This window comes from Oncorhynchus kisutch, linkage group LG27 (genome assembly GCF_002021735.2).
Source record: "Oncorhynchus kisutch isolate 150728-3 linkage group LG27, Okis_V2, whole genome shotgun sequence".
In the NCBI taxonomy this organism is placed as follows: Eukaryota; Metazoa; Chordata; class Actinopteri; order Salmoniformes; family Salmonidae; genus Oncorhynchus; species Oncorhynchus kisutch.
The window spans coordinates 19,814,041-19,830,520 of record NC_034200.2 but is presented as its reverse complement, the minus strand read 5'-3'; the positions used below and the strand labels follow the sequence as shown (position 1 = coordinate 19,830,520).

At 41.0% G+C, this 16,480-nt stretch overlaps 1 protein-coding gene across 4 annotated transcripts in view; it reads right to left on the bottom strand.

The window, feature by feature from the left end:
• Positions 1-4,317: 4,317 nt before the first annotated feature.
• Positions 4,318-16,480, bottom strand: part of LOC109872233 (solute carrier family 12 member 7) — an 85,147-nt gene continuing 72,984 nt past the window's right edge. For 2 of the 4 annotated variants that reach the window (XM_020463396.2, XM_031806815.1), the window contains exons 22-25: positions 16,300-16,475; positions 15,882-15,896; positions 11,386-11,519; positions 4,318-8,950 (exon numbers count right to left, since the gene is read on the bottom strand). In XM_020463396.2, coding sequence (XP_020318985.1) covers positions 8,859-8,950; positions 11,386-11,519; positions 15,882-15,896; positions 16,300-16,475 — 417 coding nt within the window. In that variant the 3' untranslated portion in view covers positions 4,318-8,858. The remainder of the gene's footprint in view (positions 8,951-11,385; positions 11,520-15,881; positions 15,897-16,299; positions 16,476-16,480) is intronic. The other 2 variants (XM_031806813.1, XM_020463397.2) reach the window with 2 other exon arrangements.

Sequence of the window (16,480 nt, the reverse complement as noted above, 5' to 3'; positions counted from 1 at the left end):
AATAATAATCAACCCATAAAGGGAATCAAAACACCATGGAGATCTTAGTCGTTCTGGAAGTTCCTGCCAAATCCTAATTTGTCTGGTTTGTTCACGCTTCACAGTACACCCATATTCGAGAACGGTCTGTGAGGGAGGAGAGTCTTAGCGAAGGCTTCTCTGACAAGTAATGGGTGGCTGTACTGTCCTAATTGAGAAAACACACAAAAAAAACATCAAACATGGCTTGCTTGATTTAAATGCTCATGTGCCTTTGGGCAGAAATGCATGTTGTTAGATGCAATATACTTCCTTATAGAACATTTGTTAGCATTTTCTCTGTGACCATTTAGTCTGGAAGGACTTACATAATAATAGTTGGTTTAACACAGTAGCTGTTTGTGCTGGGCTGTTGGGACAGTTTCAGAGGTTGTTAGGCATTGATTCCCAGCCACATGATAATAAGCCTTGCCAGTGGAAAGCACCCAAGCAGAAAAAGGACATCATGGGAAATGTAATAGGATGTGCTTCAACAGCTACATGTTCAAATCAAATTTTATTGCTCACATACACATAATAAGCAGATGTTATTGCAAGTGAAGCAAAATGCTTGTGCTTCTAGTTCCAACAGTGCAGTAATATCTAACAAGTAATCTAACAATTCAAGAACAACTACCCAAAGGGATGGAATAGGAAAATATACACTACCGTTCAAAAGTTTTGGGTCACATAGAAGTTTCCTTGTTTTTGAAAGAAAAGCTATTTTTTGCCCATTTAAAATAACATCAAATTGATCAGATGGGTGGGGTTATATCCTTCCTGTTTGGCCCTGTCTGGGGGTGTCCTCGAATGGGGCCAGTGTCTCCTGCCCCCTCCTGTCTCAGCCTCCAGCATTTATGCTGCAGTAGTTTATGTGTCGGGGGGCTAGGGTCAGTTTGTTATATCTGGAGTACTTCTCCTGTCCTATTCGGTGTCCTGTGTGAATTTAAGTGTGCTCTCTCTAATTCTCTCTTTCTTTCTCTCTCTCGGAGGACCTGAGCCCTAGGACCATGCCTCAGGACTACCTGACATGATGACTCCTTGCTGTCCCCAGTCCACCTGGCCGTGCTGCTGCTCCAGTTTCAACTGTTCTACCTTAATATTATTTGACCATGCTGGTCATTTATGAACATTTGAACATCTTGGCCATGTTCTGTTATAATCTCCACCCGGCACAGCCAGAAGAGGACTGGCCACCCCACATAGCCTGGTTCCTCTCTAGGTTTCTTCCTAGGTTTTGGCCTTTCCTAGCCACCGTGCTTCTACACCTGCATTGCTTGCTGTTTGGGGTTTTAGGCTGGGTTTCTGTACAGCACTTTGAGATATCAGCTGATGTACAAAGGGCTATATAAATATATTTGATTTGATTTGATCAGAAATACAGTGTAGACATTGTTAATGTTGTAAATGAATATTGTAGCTGGAAACGGCTGATTATTTTATGGAATATCAACATAGGCATAAGGAGGCCCATTATCAGCAAACATCACTCCTGTGTTCCAATGACACGTTGTGTTAACTAATCCAAGTTTATAATTTTAAAAGGTTAACTGATCATTAGAAAACCTCTTCGCAATTATGTTAGTACAGCTGAAATCTCTTATTCTGATTAAAGAAGCAATAAAACTGGCCTTCTTTAGACTAGTTGAGTATCTGGAGCATCAGCATTTGTAGGTTCGATTAGGCTCCAAATGGCCAGCAACAAAGAACTTTCTTCTGAAACTATTCAGTCTATTCTTGTTCTGAGAAATTAAGGCCATTCCATGCGAGAAACTGCCAAGAAACTGAAGGTCCTGTACAACGCTGTGTACTACTACTTCACAGAAGATCAATTAGCCTTTTAAAATTATAAATTTGCTACACAATGTGCCATTGGAAGACACAAGTGATAGTTGCTGATAATGGATCTCTATACGCCTACGTAGATATTCCATAAAAAAATCTGCCGTTTCCAGCTACAATAGTCATTTACAATATTAACAATGTCTACACTGTATTTCTGATCAATTTGATGTTATTTTAATGGACATTTAATTTTATTTCTAAATTACCAAACTTTTGAACGGTAGTGTACATCTAAATATATGGATGAGTGATGACTGAGCGGCATAGGCAAAATGCAATAGATATATACATATGAGATAAGTAATGCAAGATATGTAAACATTATTAAAGTGGCATTATTAGCGACTAGTGATCCATTTATTAAAGTGGCCAATGATTTCAAGTCTGTATGTAGGCAGCAGCCTCTCTGTGTTAAGTAATGGCTGTTTAACAGTCTGATGGCCTTGAGATAGAAGATATTTTTCAGTCTCTCGGTCCCAACTTTGATGGTCCTGTACTAACCTTGCCTTCTGGATGGCAGCATGGTGAACAGGCAGTGGCTCGGGTGGTTGTTGTCCTTGATGATCTTTTTGGCCTTTCTGTGACAACGGGTGCTGTAGATGTCCTGGAGGGCAGGTAGTTTGAACACGCACCACCCTCTGGAGAGCCTTGCGGTTTTGGGCGGTGCAGTTGCCGTACCAGGCGGTCATACAGCCCGAAAGTATGCTCTCGATTGTGCATCTGTAAAAGTTTGTGAGGGTTTTAGGTGACAAGCCTAATTTCTTCAGCCTCCTGAGGTTGAAGAGGCACTGTTGCGCCGCCTTCACCACACTATGTGTGGGTTGACCATTTCAATTTTCCATCATGTGTATTTCCGTCATGTGTACGCTGAGGAACTTAAAACATTCCACCTTCTCCATTGCTGTCCCGTCAATGTGGATGGGGGGGTGCTCCTTCTGCTGTTTCCTGAAGTCTACGATCATCTCTTATTTTCCTGACACCACACTCCAAGGGCCCTCACCTCCACCCTGTAGGCTGCCTCGTCGTTGTTGGTAATCAAGCCTACCACTGTAGTGTCGTCTGCAAACTTGATGATTGAGTAGGAGGCGTGCATGGCCACACAGACGTGGGTGAACAGGGAGTACAGGAGGGGGCTGAGCACACACCCTTGTCAGGCCCCAGTGTTGAGGATCAGTGAAGTGGAGATGTTGTTTCCTACCCTCACCACCTGGGGGTGGCATGTCAGGAAGTCCAGGGCCCAATTGCAGAGGGCTGGGTTGAGCGCTAGGGGGCACAAGCTTAATGATGAGCTTGGAGGGTACTATGGTGTTGAATGCTGAGCTGTAGTCAATGAACAGCATTCTTACATAGGTATTCCTCTTGTCCAGATGGGACAGGGCAGTGTGCAGTGTGATGGCGATTGCATCGTCGGTGGACCTATTGGGGCGGTATGCAAATTCAAGTGAGTGTTGGAAAGTCTTGTCAAATTAATGTCATGACGTTATGATGGTATGATACAGGGGATGTTGGCTAAAAGTACAAACTTTGAGTGCAATACAGTTTTCCAGTCCCAAAGTGAGTCTACTTTAACTTTAAGAACTACATAAGATGAAAGGAAACGGTAAATACTATGCTAACGATGATTGATGTATAGAACTAAAATGAGTCATAAGAGATATGTACTCCAGCTATACTATCAAATTAATTATGCTACTGCTAACTTTACATTGAAATACATGAACTCAGTCATTCTGATATTCATTCATTCATATCATCTTTGGCACGTTATAGACCATCTGAATCTATAGGGCTCATATTAGTACACATGCGAGCAAAATAGGCTGACATGTTTTCATCTCCCACTATATTTCTATGAGGTGGATTACAGTATATAATAGGCCAGCAACATGCAATACTGTAACAAACAAATGTATAGTATAATTTTTTTGAAGTGCCAAACAATCTTTGCATTCATCTACCATCTATCTTAAAATGATGGATTTAGACACCATGTCATATTCTTATAGTTCTTCCATATTGTAAAAAAGACATACAATATGTCTTGCAAAATTGCATATGGTGCAGATCGCAGACACATTCAGGCTCCCTCAAACACACTAACCTCACTAACCAAACACACTATCCTCACACGTTCCATCTTTCGGATGGAACGTTAAACGGGTGTCCGGACTCATTATAGATCCCATGGCACTTATCGTAACAGTAGGGGTGTTAACCCCGGTGTCCTGGCTAAATTCCCAATCTGGCCCTCAAACCATCATGGGCACCTAATAATCCCCAGTTTACAATTGGCTCATTCATCCCTGTCCCCTGTAACTATTCTCCAGGTCGTTGCTGCAAATGAGAACCTGTTCTCAGTCAACTTACCTGGTAAAATAACGGATAAATAAAAACATTTAAAAAGTTATACTTAAAACTGGTTCACAAGCAGATTTGTAAGAATGTCTCACCACATGTTCAAGAATGGCTTTATTCACATTACAACCTTTAATTTTCAGTTATTTGAAAATGGAATCTCGGGAAAAAAAGTCACTATTTTTAAAACGAGCCGTAGAAAGTTGGATGCAATTTCAGTTTAATCCACCAGAAAAGACAGAACAAATATAACAAATATGTTGGTTAAACTCAAATATACTGATTAATAAAACATTTAAAAAAATAATATCATAAATAGGACTGGTGGAGTCACACATGCAGCTAACAAAAATATATGGAAATGTCTGCTGTACAACCAACTAATTGCAGCATTACCGCAAAAATGGAAGCGGCATGTGGAAAGGGGAGAATGTAAGGAACTTCTCTGTCAGCCCTGCATTAAAGACCAAAATTGGTTAAAGAAAATTGTGATAAATAAAAAAGTATACCAGTTTAATTTAAGATCGCAAAAATGGACAGCTGTGCCATACAGATTGCAAAGTAGTCGGGAAGATATTTTTGATGTACCAATTTCATGGCACATGGTTTATGAACTGATACACAAAACGTTCAAAACTTTTTTCAATTAATATTATTATACCCAAATCTTGCAACCAACAGAACGTTATATATATGGGGGACACAACCGTCCCAGCTCTGCACATTTTGCTGCAAAGAGAATCATTAGATAATTTGTTTTGGTACTGTCAATATGTAACTTGTTTTTGGTCGCAGGTTCAGGGATGGCTCTTGAATTGCAATATTTACCTGGAGCTAACTACAAATAGCACTGCTAGCTAATTTGAAAAGTCATAGTCAATCGATCAATAATATAATAATACTCTTAGCAAAAATGTTTATCTTTAATTTACAATTTGTAGAAACTATGATAATAGAACATTTCAGAACGTTTGTGAAACATCACAGTTGAACAATAAATGGCAAATCATTTTGAAGGGTGGGACTAAAAGTAACAAGATAACTCATGTAAAATATACTGTTTCCATAAAATGTACATAGGTTCATAACATTTGTGAAACCGCACAGTTCAAAATATATGGCCAATAGAAACTGGATGGTCTTCAGAGATAGATGCGAGGGATTGAGGGTAGCTGAAGGATAAAAAAAACAATTACCATACATACGGTTGAAGTCGGAAGTTTACATACACTTAAGTTGAACTCATTAAAACTTGTTTTTCAACCACTCCACAAATTTCTTGTTAACAAACTATAGTTATGGCAAGTCTGTTAGGAAACTCTACTTGGTGCATGACACAAGTCATTTTTCCAACAATTGTTTACAGACAGATAATAGCACTTATAATTCACTGTATCACAATTCCAGTGGGTCAGAAGTTTACATACACTAAGTTGACTGTGCCTTTAAACAGCTTGGAAAATTCCAGAAAATGATGTCATGGCTTTAGAAGCTTCTGATAGGCTAATTGACATCATTTGAGTCAATTGGAGGTGTACCTATATCAACATAACCTAAAAGGCCGCTCAGCAAGGAAGAAGCCACTGCTCCAAAACCGCCATAAAAAAAGCCAGACTACGGTTTGCAACTGCACATGGGGACAAAGATAGTACTTTTTGGAGAAATGTCCTCTGGGCTGATGAAACAGAAATAAAACAGTTTGGCCATAATGACCATTATTATGTTTGGAGGAAATAGGGGGAGGCTTGCAAGTCAAAGAACACCATCCCAACCGTGAAGCACAGGAATGTTAAAAGCGTGTGCGAGCAAGGAGGCCTACAAACCTGGCAGCATCATGTTGTGGGGTGCTTTGCTGCAGGAGGGACGGATGCAATTCACAAAATAGATGGCATTATGAGGGAGGGAAATTATGTGGATATATTGAAGCAACATCTCAAGACATCAGTCAGGAAGTTGAAGCTTGGTCGCAAATGGGTCTTCCAAATGGACAATGACCCCAAGCATACTTCCAAAGTTGTGGCAAAATGGCTTAAGGACAATAAAGGTATTGCAATGGCCATCACAAAGGCCTGACCTCAGAACTGAAAAAGCGTGTGCGAGCAAGGAGGCTCACTAACCTGACTCAGTTACACCAGCTCTGTCAGGAGGAATGGGCCAAAATTCACCCAACTTATTGTGGGAAGCTTGTGGAAGGTTACCTAAAACGTTTGACCCAAGTTCAACAATTTAAAGGCAATGCTACCAAATACTAATTGAGTGAAGGGAAACTTCTGACCCACTGGGAATGTGATGAAAGAAATAAAAGCTGAAATAAATAATTATCTTGACTATTATTCTGACATTTCACATTCTTTAAATAAAGTGGGGATCCTAACTGACCTAAGACAGGGAATTTTTACTAGGATTGAATGTCAGGAATTGTGAAAAACTGAGTTTAAATGTATTTGGCTAAGGTGTATGTAAACTTACGACTTCTCTCTCTCACACACACACACACACACACAAATGTTTGGGACACAGCTACTCATTCAAGGGTTTTTATTTATTTTGTTACTATTTTCTACATTGTAGAACAATAGTGAAGACATCAAAACTATTAGGAAGGCTTTTTCAACAGCTCTCTCTTGAAGGAGATCCCACATATGCAGAGTACTGCTTTTCCTTCACTCAGCGGTCCAACATCTCAATTGGGCTGAGGTTGGGTGATTGTGGGGGCCAGGTCATCTGATGCTGCACTCCAATACTCTTATTCGTCAAATAGTGCAAACACAGCCTGGAGGTGTGTTTTGGGTCATTGCCCTGTTGAAAAACAAATGATAGTCCCACTAAGCGCAAACCAGATGGGATGGAGTGTCGCCGCAGAATGCAGTGTCACCAGCAAAGCACCCCCACACCTCCTCCTCCATGCTTCACGGTGGGAACCACACACGCAGAGATCATCCGTTCACCTACTCCGCGTCTCACAAAAGACACGGCGGTTGGAAACAAAAATCAAAAATTTGGACTTTAGTTCAGACCAAAGTACAGACTTTAACCGGTCTAACGTCCATTGCTCGTGTTTTTTGGCCAAATCAAGTCTCTTCTTCTTGTTGGTCTCCTTTAGTAGTAGTTTCTATGCAGCAATTCGACCATGAAGGCCTGATTTACGCAGTCTCCTCTAAACTTTGAATGTTGAGATGTCTGTTTGTTACTTGAACTTTGTGAAACATTTATTTGGACTGCAATCTGAGGTGCAGTTAACTCGAATGACTTATCCTCTGCAGCAGAGGTTACTCTGGGTCTTCCTTTCCTGTGGCGGTCCTCATGAGAGCCAGTTCCATCATAGCACTTGTTGATTTTTCCGGATTGACTGACCTTCTGGTCTTACAAAGTAATGGTGGACTGTTGTTTCTCTTTTCTTATTTAAGCTGCTTTTGCCATAATATGGATTTGGTCTTTTACCAAATAGGGCTATCTTCTGTATAAAACCCCTTCCTTGTCACAACATAACTGATGGTCTCAAACGCACGAAGACGAAGGAAAGAAATTCCGCAAAATAACTTAACAAGGCACACCTGTTAATTGAAATTCAGTCCAGGGTACTACCTCATTGGTTAAGAGAATGCCAAGAGTGTGCAAAGCTATCATTAAGGCAAAGGGTGGCTACTTTGAAGAATCTCAAATATAAAATATATATTGTTTATCACATTGTTGGTTACAACATGATTCCATATGTGTTATTTCATAGTTCTGATATCTTCACTATTATTCTACAATGTAGAAAACAGTAAAATATAAAGAAAAACCCTGGAATGAGTAGGCGTGTCCAAACCTTTCACTGGTACTGTGTAATATATATAAAAATATATGGAGGTTTGGAAGGCACAATCTATCTGCGATATTAAAGCTGATCTACCACCTAAAAGAAAATATATATTGACAAAAATAACTACCAATCAAAATTTTTGGGGCTGACATTGTTTACCGATTGACGGTCTATGACTGAAATAATGACGCACAACCAAATTTCACCTTGTGTATAACAGAAAGACTAAGTTCCTTTTTTGTTCACAAGAGGCTGTGGGGCCCAACGCGACCGCTTATGCCTAAGGCCAGTTCTGCCAAATGGCACCCTATTCCCGATATAGTGCATTACATTTGACCAGGGCCCATAAGAGCTCTCGTCAAAAGTAGTGCACTACAGGGCAAGTGGCTCACTCCAGAGCACAACCACAGTAGGCTGCCTAACTTGGGATTTAAACACCCGTCTACTATCTGGACTTACAAGCTACATCCTATGTCAGCTAGGCTAGACCATACTACATTAGAGTCCTGAGCCATGTAATCCGAGGTCATCTCTATCCATCCTAATATCATTACTTATGCACTTTGTTCAACTGAAAGAATTCCTATTCCTAACGACTGACAATAAGAAATGGAAAGATTATCCAGAGTGCCCTCTGTTGTCCTCCAGTCAGCAGCAGTGTGTGCTTAGTCTGCTCCGCGTGTGGAGGCAGCCCCCTACTGTCCTCCCATACTACAGTATAGGGGCGACCCACTCCTCTCCTGGCACTGTGGTGGAGGCTGAAGCCCAGCCATTTGTCCGGATGACCTCGCCGGATTCTCTGAGGCTGCACCATACCCGCCCGTGTCTGTTGGCGCTAGGAATAGATTGTTATCACCTCCCTGCCTCCGCCACGTACCAGCAGCACACGGTCCAGTCCATCCATAAGAACCTCCAGAAACTCCATGTCTACAGGCCATGGGGTCAAGGAGAAACAACTGCATAGACACTGACGTGGAAGAGTACTAATGGTAGAGTGATTTTAAAAATCAAAAGTAAAAGTAATGGGGGCAATAACCTAAAAGTCTGGAATTTTAATTTAGATGCAGACACCTCAAAGCAGTTCCTCATCAACAGTTCATGCCTATGTACAATGCCGTCCGTGAAAATGTATTTCGGATTCTCTATATTTGCATATTCTTTACACTGAATGTTATCAGATCTTCAACCAAAACCAAATATTAAATAAAGGGAACCTTTATTAAATAAAGGGAACCTGAGTTAACGAATAACATTTGTATACTTGAAAAGTTATGCAACATTGGTGCTGAGTAATTACTAGAAATATATATATTTTTTAAACTAATTGACCAATGTATATAACACTATAGAAAAGTATGTGGACACTTTGCTGACAGGTGTATAAAATCAAGCACACAGCCATGTAATCTCCATAGACAAACATTGGTCATAGAATGGCCTTACTGAAGAGCTCAGTGACTTTCGAAGTGACACTGTCATAAGATGCCACCTTTCCTACAAGTCAGTATGTCAAATTTCTGCCCTGCTAGAGCTGCCACGGTCAACTGTAAGTGCTGTTTCTATGAAGTGGAAATGTGTAGGAGCAACAACAGCCGCGAAGTGGTAGGCCACACAAGCTCACAGAACCGGACCGCCGAGTGCTGTATGCACATAAAAATCACCTGTCCTCGGTTGCAACACTCACTACCAAGTTCCAAACTGCCTCTGGAAGCAATGTCAGCACAAGAACTGTTCGCCAGGAGCTTCATGAAATGGAAATCTTAACAATACAGCACACAATGACATTCTAGATGATTCTGTGCTTCCAACTTTGTTTCAGCATGACAATGCCCCTGTGCACAAATCTAGGTCCATACAGAAATGGTTTGTCGAGATCAGTGCAGAAGAACTTGGCTGGCCTGCACAGAGCCCTGACCTCAACCCCATTAAACACCTTTGGGATGAATAGGAACGCCGACAGTGAGCCAGGCCTAATCGCCCAACATCAGTGCCCAACCTCACTAAATGCTCGTGGCTGAATGGAAGCAAGTACCGACAGCAATGTTCCAACATCTAGAGGAAAGTCTTCCCAGAAGAGTGGAGGCTGTTATAGCAGGTGTCCACATACTTTTTGTCATGAAGTGTAGTTTAGCACAGAAAACGTGGTAATTAACGACAATGATCAAAATCCATTGCATTTCTACTTGTCCGGTGTGTGTGTTTCTTTTACACATGCTGTGGAAGGTTAGTGTGGGACATAGAGAGAATAGAAAAGAATGTGAGCTCGAGAGGGATAGCGAGCAGTTGCTTCGCCAGGTATTTCTACTTGAAAATACATGATCTGTGATTGATAGTTGGTATTCAGCAGTCATAAAAGTATGCCTTATTTATGTCTGGCGAAAACCCTGCAATCCACAATAAGCTCCTCATACCAAAGGTCAAGCATGGTGGTGGTGGTAGTGTGATGATTTGGGGATGTTTTGCTGCCTCAGGACCTGGACAACTTGCCATCATTGAAGGAACCATGAATTCTGCTTTGTATCAGAGAATTCTACATGAGAATGTTAGGCCATCTGTCTGAGCTGAAGCCCAGCTGGGTCATGCAACAAGACAATGAACCAAAACACACAAATTCTACCTAAGAATGACTTAAAAGCAACAAATATAACATTGTGGAATGGCCTAGTCAAAGTCCAGACCAAAATCCAATTTAGATGTTGTAGCAGGACCGGAAACGAGCAGTTCATGCTTGAAAAGCGGCAGGTAGCCTAGTGGTTAGAGCGTTGGACTAGTAACCGAAAGGTTGCAAGCTCAAATCCCCGAGCTGACAAGGTCAAAATCTGTCATTCTGCCCCTGAACAAGGCAGTTAACCCACTGTTCCTAACGCCATCATTGAAAATAAGAATTAGTTCTTAACTGACTTGCCTAGTTAAATAAAGGTAACAAAAAAATATAAAAGGACACAATTGTTGCTGAGTTAAAGCAGTTCTGCATGGACCAGTGGACCAAAATTCCTCCACAGAAATTAGAGACTGATCAACATCTACAGGAAGCGTTTGATTGCAGCTAAAAGTGGTACAACCAGTTAATGAGTGTAAGGGGGTAAATACTTTTCCACACAGGGGAACTGAGTTTTGCTTAATTTTGTTTAATAAATAAATAGGTATCCAATTTTTGTGTTATTTGTTCAGTATCTAATATTATGTTTTAGTTGAAGATCTGTTAACATTCATAAAGGTAGAAAATGTGTTTTCACAGCACTGTACATCATTATAGCTTCAGTCCCTGTCAGTCTATTTATTACTGTAAGATGATACTGACTCAGACAGTGGACACTCCGTTATCCAGTTCAGAGTATACTAGTGGTTTAAAAAAAGGATACAATTCTCGTCACCACCCTTGTTTTTGGGCGGTCCAGGCATGTTCAGCAGCACCAGCTGAGCTCCCTGGGATTTGTTGACCACAACCTCATTCAACTTGACCGCGGTGTGCATCCTCCTCACGTTAGACTGGTTCCTACAAAATAGGAAAAATAACAGGTTAAACTCAAGAATAACAACTTACATGTTTTCTACTTGGATTGAGCCCCAAAAGGCACCGTTTTTTAAAATTCCTGCATACCACTGCTGGCTTGCTTCTGAAGCTAAGCAGGGTTGGTCCTGGTCAGTTCCTGGATGAGAGACCAGGTGCTGCTGGTGTTGGAGGGCCAGTAGGAGGCACTCTTTCCTCTGGTCTAAAAAAATATCCCAATGCCCCAGGGCAGTGATTGGGGACACTGCCCTGTGTAGGGTGCTGTCTTTCGGATGGGACGTTAAACGGGTGTCCTGACTCTGAGGTCATTAAAGATCCCATGGCACTTATCGTAAGAGTAGGGATATTAACCCCGGTGTCCTGGCTAAATGCCCAATCTGGCCCTCAAACCATCACGGTCACCTAATAATCCCCAATTTACAATTGGCTCATTCATCCCTCTCCCCTGTAACTATTCCCCAGGTCGTTGCTGCAAATGAGAATGTGTTCTCAGTCAACTTGCCTGGTAAAATAATGGATAAATAAATACATTTTCCCTATATAGTGCACTAAAATTTGACCAGGCCCTGGTCAAAGGTAGTGCATTATATAAGGAATAGGGTAACATTGTATGCCTTATATCCTACTACAGGCTTCTACTATAAACATGACATCATACCTGTCATAAGCATTCATGATGTGACTTGACGGTATCATGGCAAAAATGTACAGTAAGCCAATTAGCTACCCTAAGTAATGTATAACAAATGCCTCCATAGCCATACTATAGATTATACTGATAAAACATGGTTCAGGAGTAATGTCATGTTGATACTGCATGTAACAGTTGGCTTAACTAAATCTAGTTAAGGAATATTGCAGGCAGACGTAATTGTTGATTTGACAAGAATAATATCACGCCTCACTTACCTAAGCATCAAGGCATATTTGTTAGATACAGTTGAATTCGGAAGTTTACATACACCTTAGCCAAATACATTTCAACTCAGTTTTTCACAATTCCTGACATTGAATCCTAGAAAAATTCCCAGTCGTAGGTCAGTTAGGATCACCACTTTATTTTAAGAATATGAAATGTCAGAATAATAGTAGAGAGAATAATTTATATCAGCTTTTATTTATTTCATCACATTCCCAGTGGGTCAGAAGATTACATAAACAATTTAAATACTAATTGAGTGTAACTTGGGTCAAACGTTTGAGGTAGCCTTCCACAAGCTTCCCACAATAAGTTGGGGGAATTTTGGATCATTCCTCCTAACAGAGCTGGTGTAAGGTTTGTAGGCCTCCTTGCTCGCACACACTTTTTCAGTTCTGCCCACACATTTTTTATAGGATTGAGGTCAGGGCTTTATGATGGCCACACAATACCCTGACTTTGTTGTCCTTAAGCCATTTTGCCACAACGTTGGAAGTATGCTTGGGGTCATTGTCCATTTGGAAGACCCATTTGCGACCAAGCCTCAACTTCCTGACTGATGTCTTGAGATGTTGCTTCAATATATCCACATAATTTTCCTACTTCATGATGCCATCTATTTTGTGAAGTGCACCAGTCCCTCGTGGAGCAAAGCACCCCCACAACATGATGCTGCCAACCCTGTGCTTCACGGTTGGGATGGTGTTCTTCGGCTTGCAAGCCTCACCCTTTTCCCTCCAAACATAACAAATGGTCATTATGGCCAAACAGTTCTATTTTTGTTTCATCAGACCAGAGGACAAAGTACAATCTTTGTCCACATGTGCAGTTGCAAACCGTAATCTGGATTTTTATGGTGGTTTTGGAGCAGTGGCTTCTTCCATGCAGTGCGGCCTTATGAAGATATAGGTCTCGTGTTACTGTGGATATAGATACTTTTGTACCGGTTTCCTCTCGCATCTTCACTAGATCCATTGCGGTTGTTCTGGAATTGATTTGCACTTTTCGCACCAAAGTATGTTCATCTCTAGGAGACAGAACGCGTCTCCTTCCTGAGCAGTATGACGCCTGCGTGGTCCCATGGTGTTTATACTTGCAAATTATTGTTTGTACAGATGAACGTGGTAGCTTCAGGTGTTTGGAAACTGCTCCCAAGGATAAACCAGACTTGTGGAGGTCTACAATTTATTTTCTGAGGTCTTGGCTGATTTCTTTTGATTTTCCCATGATGTCATGCAAAGAGGCACTGAGTTTGAAGGTAGGACTTGAAATACATCTGCATGTACACCTCCAATTGACTCAAAGGATGTCAATTAGCCTATCAGAAGCTTCTAAAGCCATTCCAAGCTGTTTAAAGGCACAGTCAACTTAGTGTATGTAAACTTCTGACCCACTGGAATTGTGTTATGTATGTATTATTGTTATTGTTATGTAATGTATTATTATCTGTCTGTAAACAATTGTTGGAAAAATGACTTGTGTCATGCACCAAGTAGATGTCCTAACCGACTTGCCATAACTATAGTTAGTTAACAAGAAATGTGTGGAGTGGTTGAAAACGAGTTTTAATGACTCTAACCTAAGTGTATGTAAACTTCTGACTTCAACTGTATTTTTAGTACCAGTCAAAAGTTGACACCTACTCATTCAAGGGTTTTACTTTATTTGTACTATTTTCTACATTGTATAATAATAGTGAAGACACCAAAACTATGAAATAATACGGAATCATGTACTGTGGTAAACAACAAAAGTGTTAAACAAATCCCCAAAAAGTAGCCACCCCTTTGTCTTGATGACAGCTTTTCACACTCTTGGCATTCTCTCAACCAGCTTCATGAGGTAGTCACCTGGAATGCATTTCAATTATCAGGTGTGCCTTGTTAAAAGTTAATTTGTGGAATTTCTTTCCTTCTTAATGTGTTTGAGCCAATCAGTTGTGTTGTGACATGGTAGGTGTGGGTATACAGAGGATAGCCCTATTTTTTGTAAAAGACCAAGTCCATATTATGGCAAGAATAGCTCAAATAAGCAAAGAGAATCATTACATTAAAACATGGAGGTCAGTCAATCCGGAAAATGTCAATAACTTTTAAAGTTTCTTCAAGCGCAGTTGCAAAAACCATCAAACACTATTATGAAACTCTCTCTCATAAGGACAGCCACAGGAAAGGAAGACCCAGAGTTACCTCTGCTGCAGGGGATAAGTTCATTAGAGTTACATGCACATCAGATTGCAGCCCAAATAAATGCTTCACAGAGTTCAAGTAACAGACACATCTCCACATCAACTGTTTAGAGGAGACTGCATAAATCAGGCATTCGTGGTCAGATTGCTGCAAAGAAACCACTACTAAAGGACACCAATAAAAGGAAGAGATTTGCTTGGGCAGAGAAACACAAGCAATGGACATTAGACTGGTGGAAATCTGTCCTTTGGTTTGATGAGTCAAAATTTGATATTTTTGTTTCCAACCGCCGTGTCTTTGTGAGACGCTGAGTAGGTGAATGGATCATCTCTGCATATGTGGTTCCCACCATGAAGCATGGAGGAGGAGGTGTGATGATGTGTGTGGGGGGGGGTGCTTTGCTGCTGACACCGTCAGTGATTTATTTAGAATTCAAGGCACACTAAACCAGCATGGCTACCACAGCATTCTGCAGCGATACGCAATCCCATCTGGTTTGCGCTCAGTGGGACTATCATTTGTTTTTCAACAGGAGAATGACCCAAAACACACCTCCAGGCTGTGTAAGGGCTATTTGACCAAGAAGGAGAGGGATGGAGTTCTGCATCAGATGACCTGGCCTCCACAATCACCCGACCTCATCCCAATTGAGATGGTTTGGGATGAGTTGGACAGCAGAGTGAAGGAAAAGCAGCCAACAAGCGCTCTGCATATGTGGGAACTCCTTCAAGACTTTTAGAAAAGCATTCCTCATGAATCTGGTTGAGAGAATGCCAAGAGTGTGCAAAGCTGGCATCAAGGCAAGGGGTGGCTACTTTGAAGAATTTCAAATTTAAAATATATTTAGATTTGTTTGGTTACTACATGATTCCGTATGTGTCATTTCATAGTTTTAATGTCTTCACTATTATTCTACAATGTAGAAAGTAGTAAAAATAAAGAAACCTTTGAATGAGTAGGTGTGTCCAAACTTTTGACTGGTACTGTATATATGCTTACCATTATAAGCATATATAAAATAGTCTAGGCAAGTTAGGCAAGGTCACACATGCTGAGTGAATGTTAATTTTTCCATGTAAATCAACTGAGAGAGAACTATACATGCTGTTAGAAGAGGAGGAGAGAAGTGAAGAAAGACACCACACACCCCTCGTCGCTCTAAGAAAAACTATAAGGTCACGACATGAGGGAGGGGGAAGGATCACACACATACTTAAGACTAAGGGAAACTTGACTTACAGACTCTCCCACTCTCTAGAGGAGAGGAAACAAAACAAAACATAGGTATGTTTATAATATATACATCTCACCATGGTTAATCACACATTTCAGACACAAATAGGGAGAACAGGGCATCAATGATGGAGTACAGACTAGTCTGAACATCCTGAGAACCGAGTATAGTTCAAGTAAAGGTACATCATACTCAGTCTAGATATTTCAAGTATGTAACAGTACTGTAGCTATTGTAACCATTATTCTATATGTGCACTAGACAGGTGCATCTATGGATTGAGTAGTTTCTGTTGGCAGTGCTAATACCATTTTCACACTACCATAACCAGGCCAGTACAGAACAGTAAGACTCAGTTCAGTAGTGTGAAAGGGGTATGTCTGACAGTGTACTGTCGTGTGAGCCTCTAGGGGAGATACTTACGGTTTCATATTGAAGAGGTCCTTCACGCCCACGTTCGGCTCGCCGCGTTTACGGTTCCTCTCTGCGATCAGTTTGTCTTTGGTCCAGGTCATGTGGACATGGTGGTCGGGAGTGGCGGTAGCTGTGTCACTGAGGTTGGCATGGGACTTAGTGCCCAGTTTAGTGATCAGCTGAGCCTGGG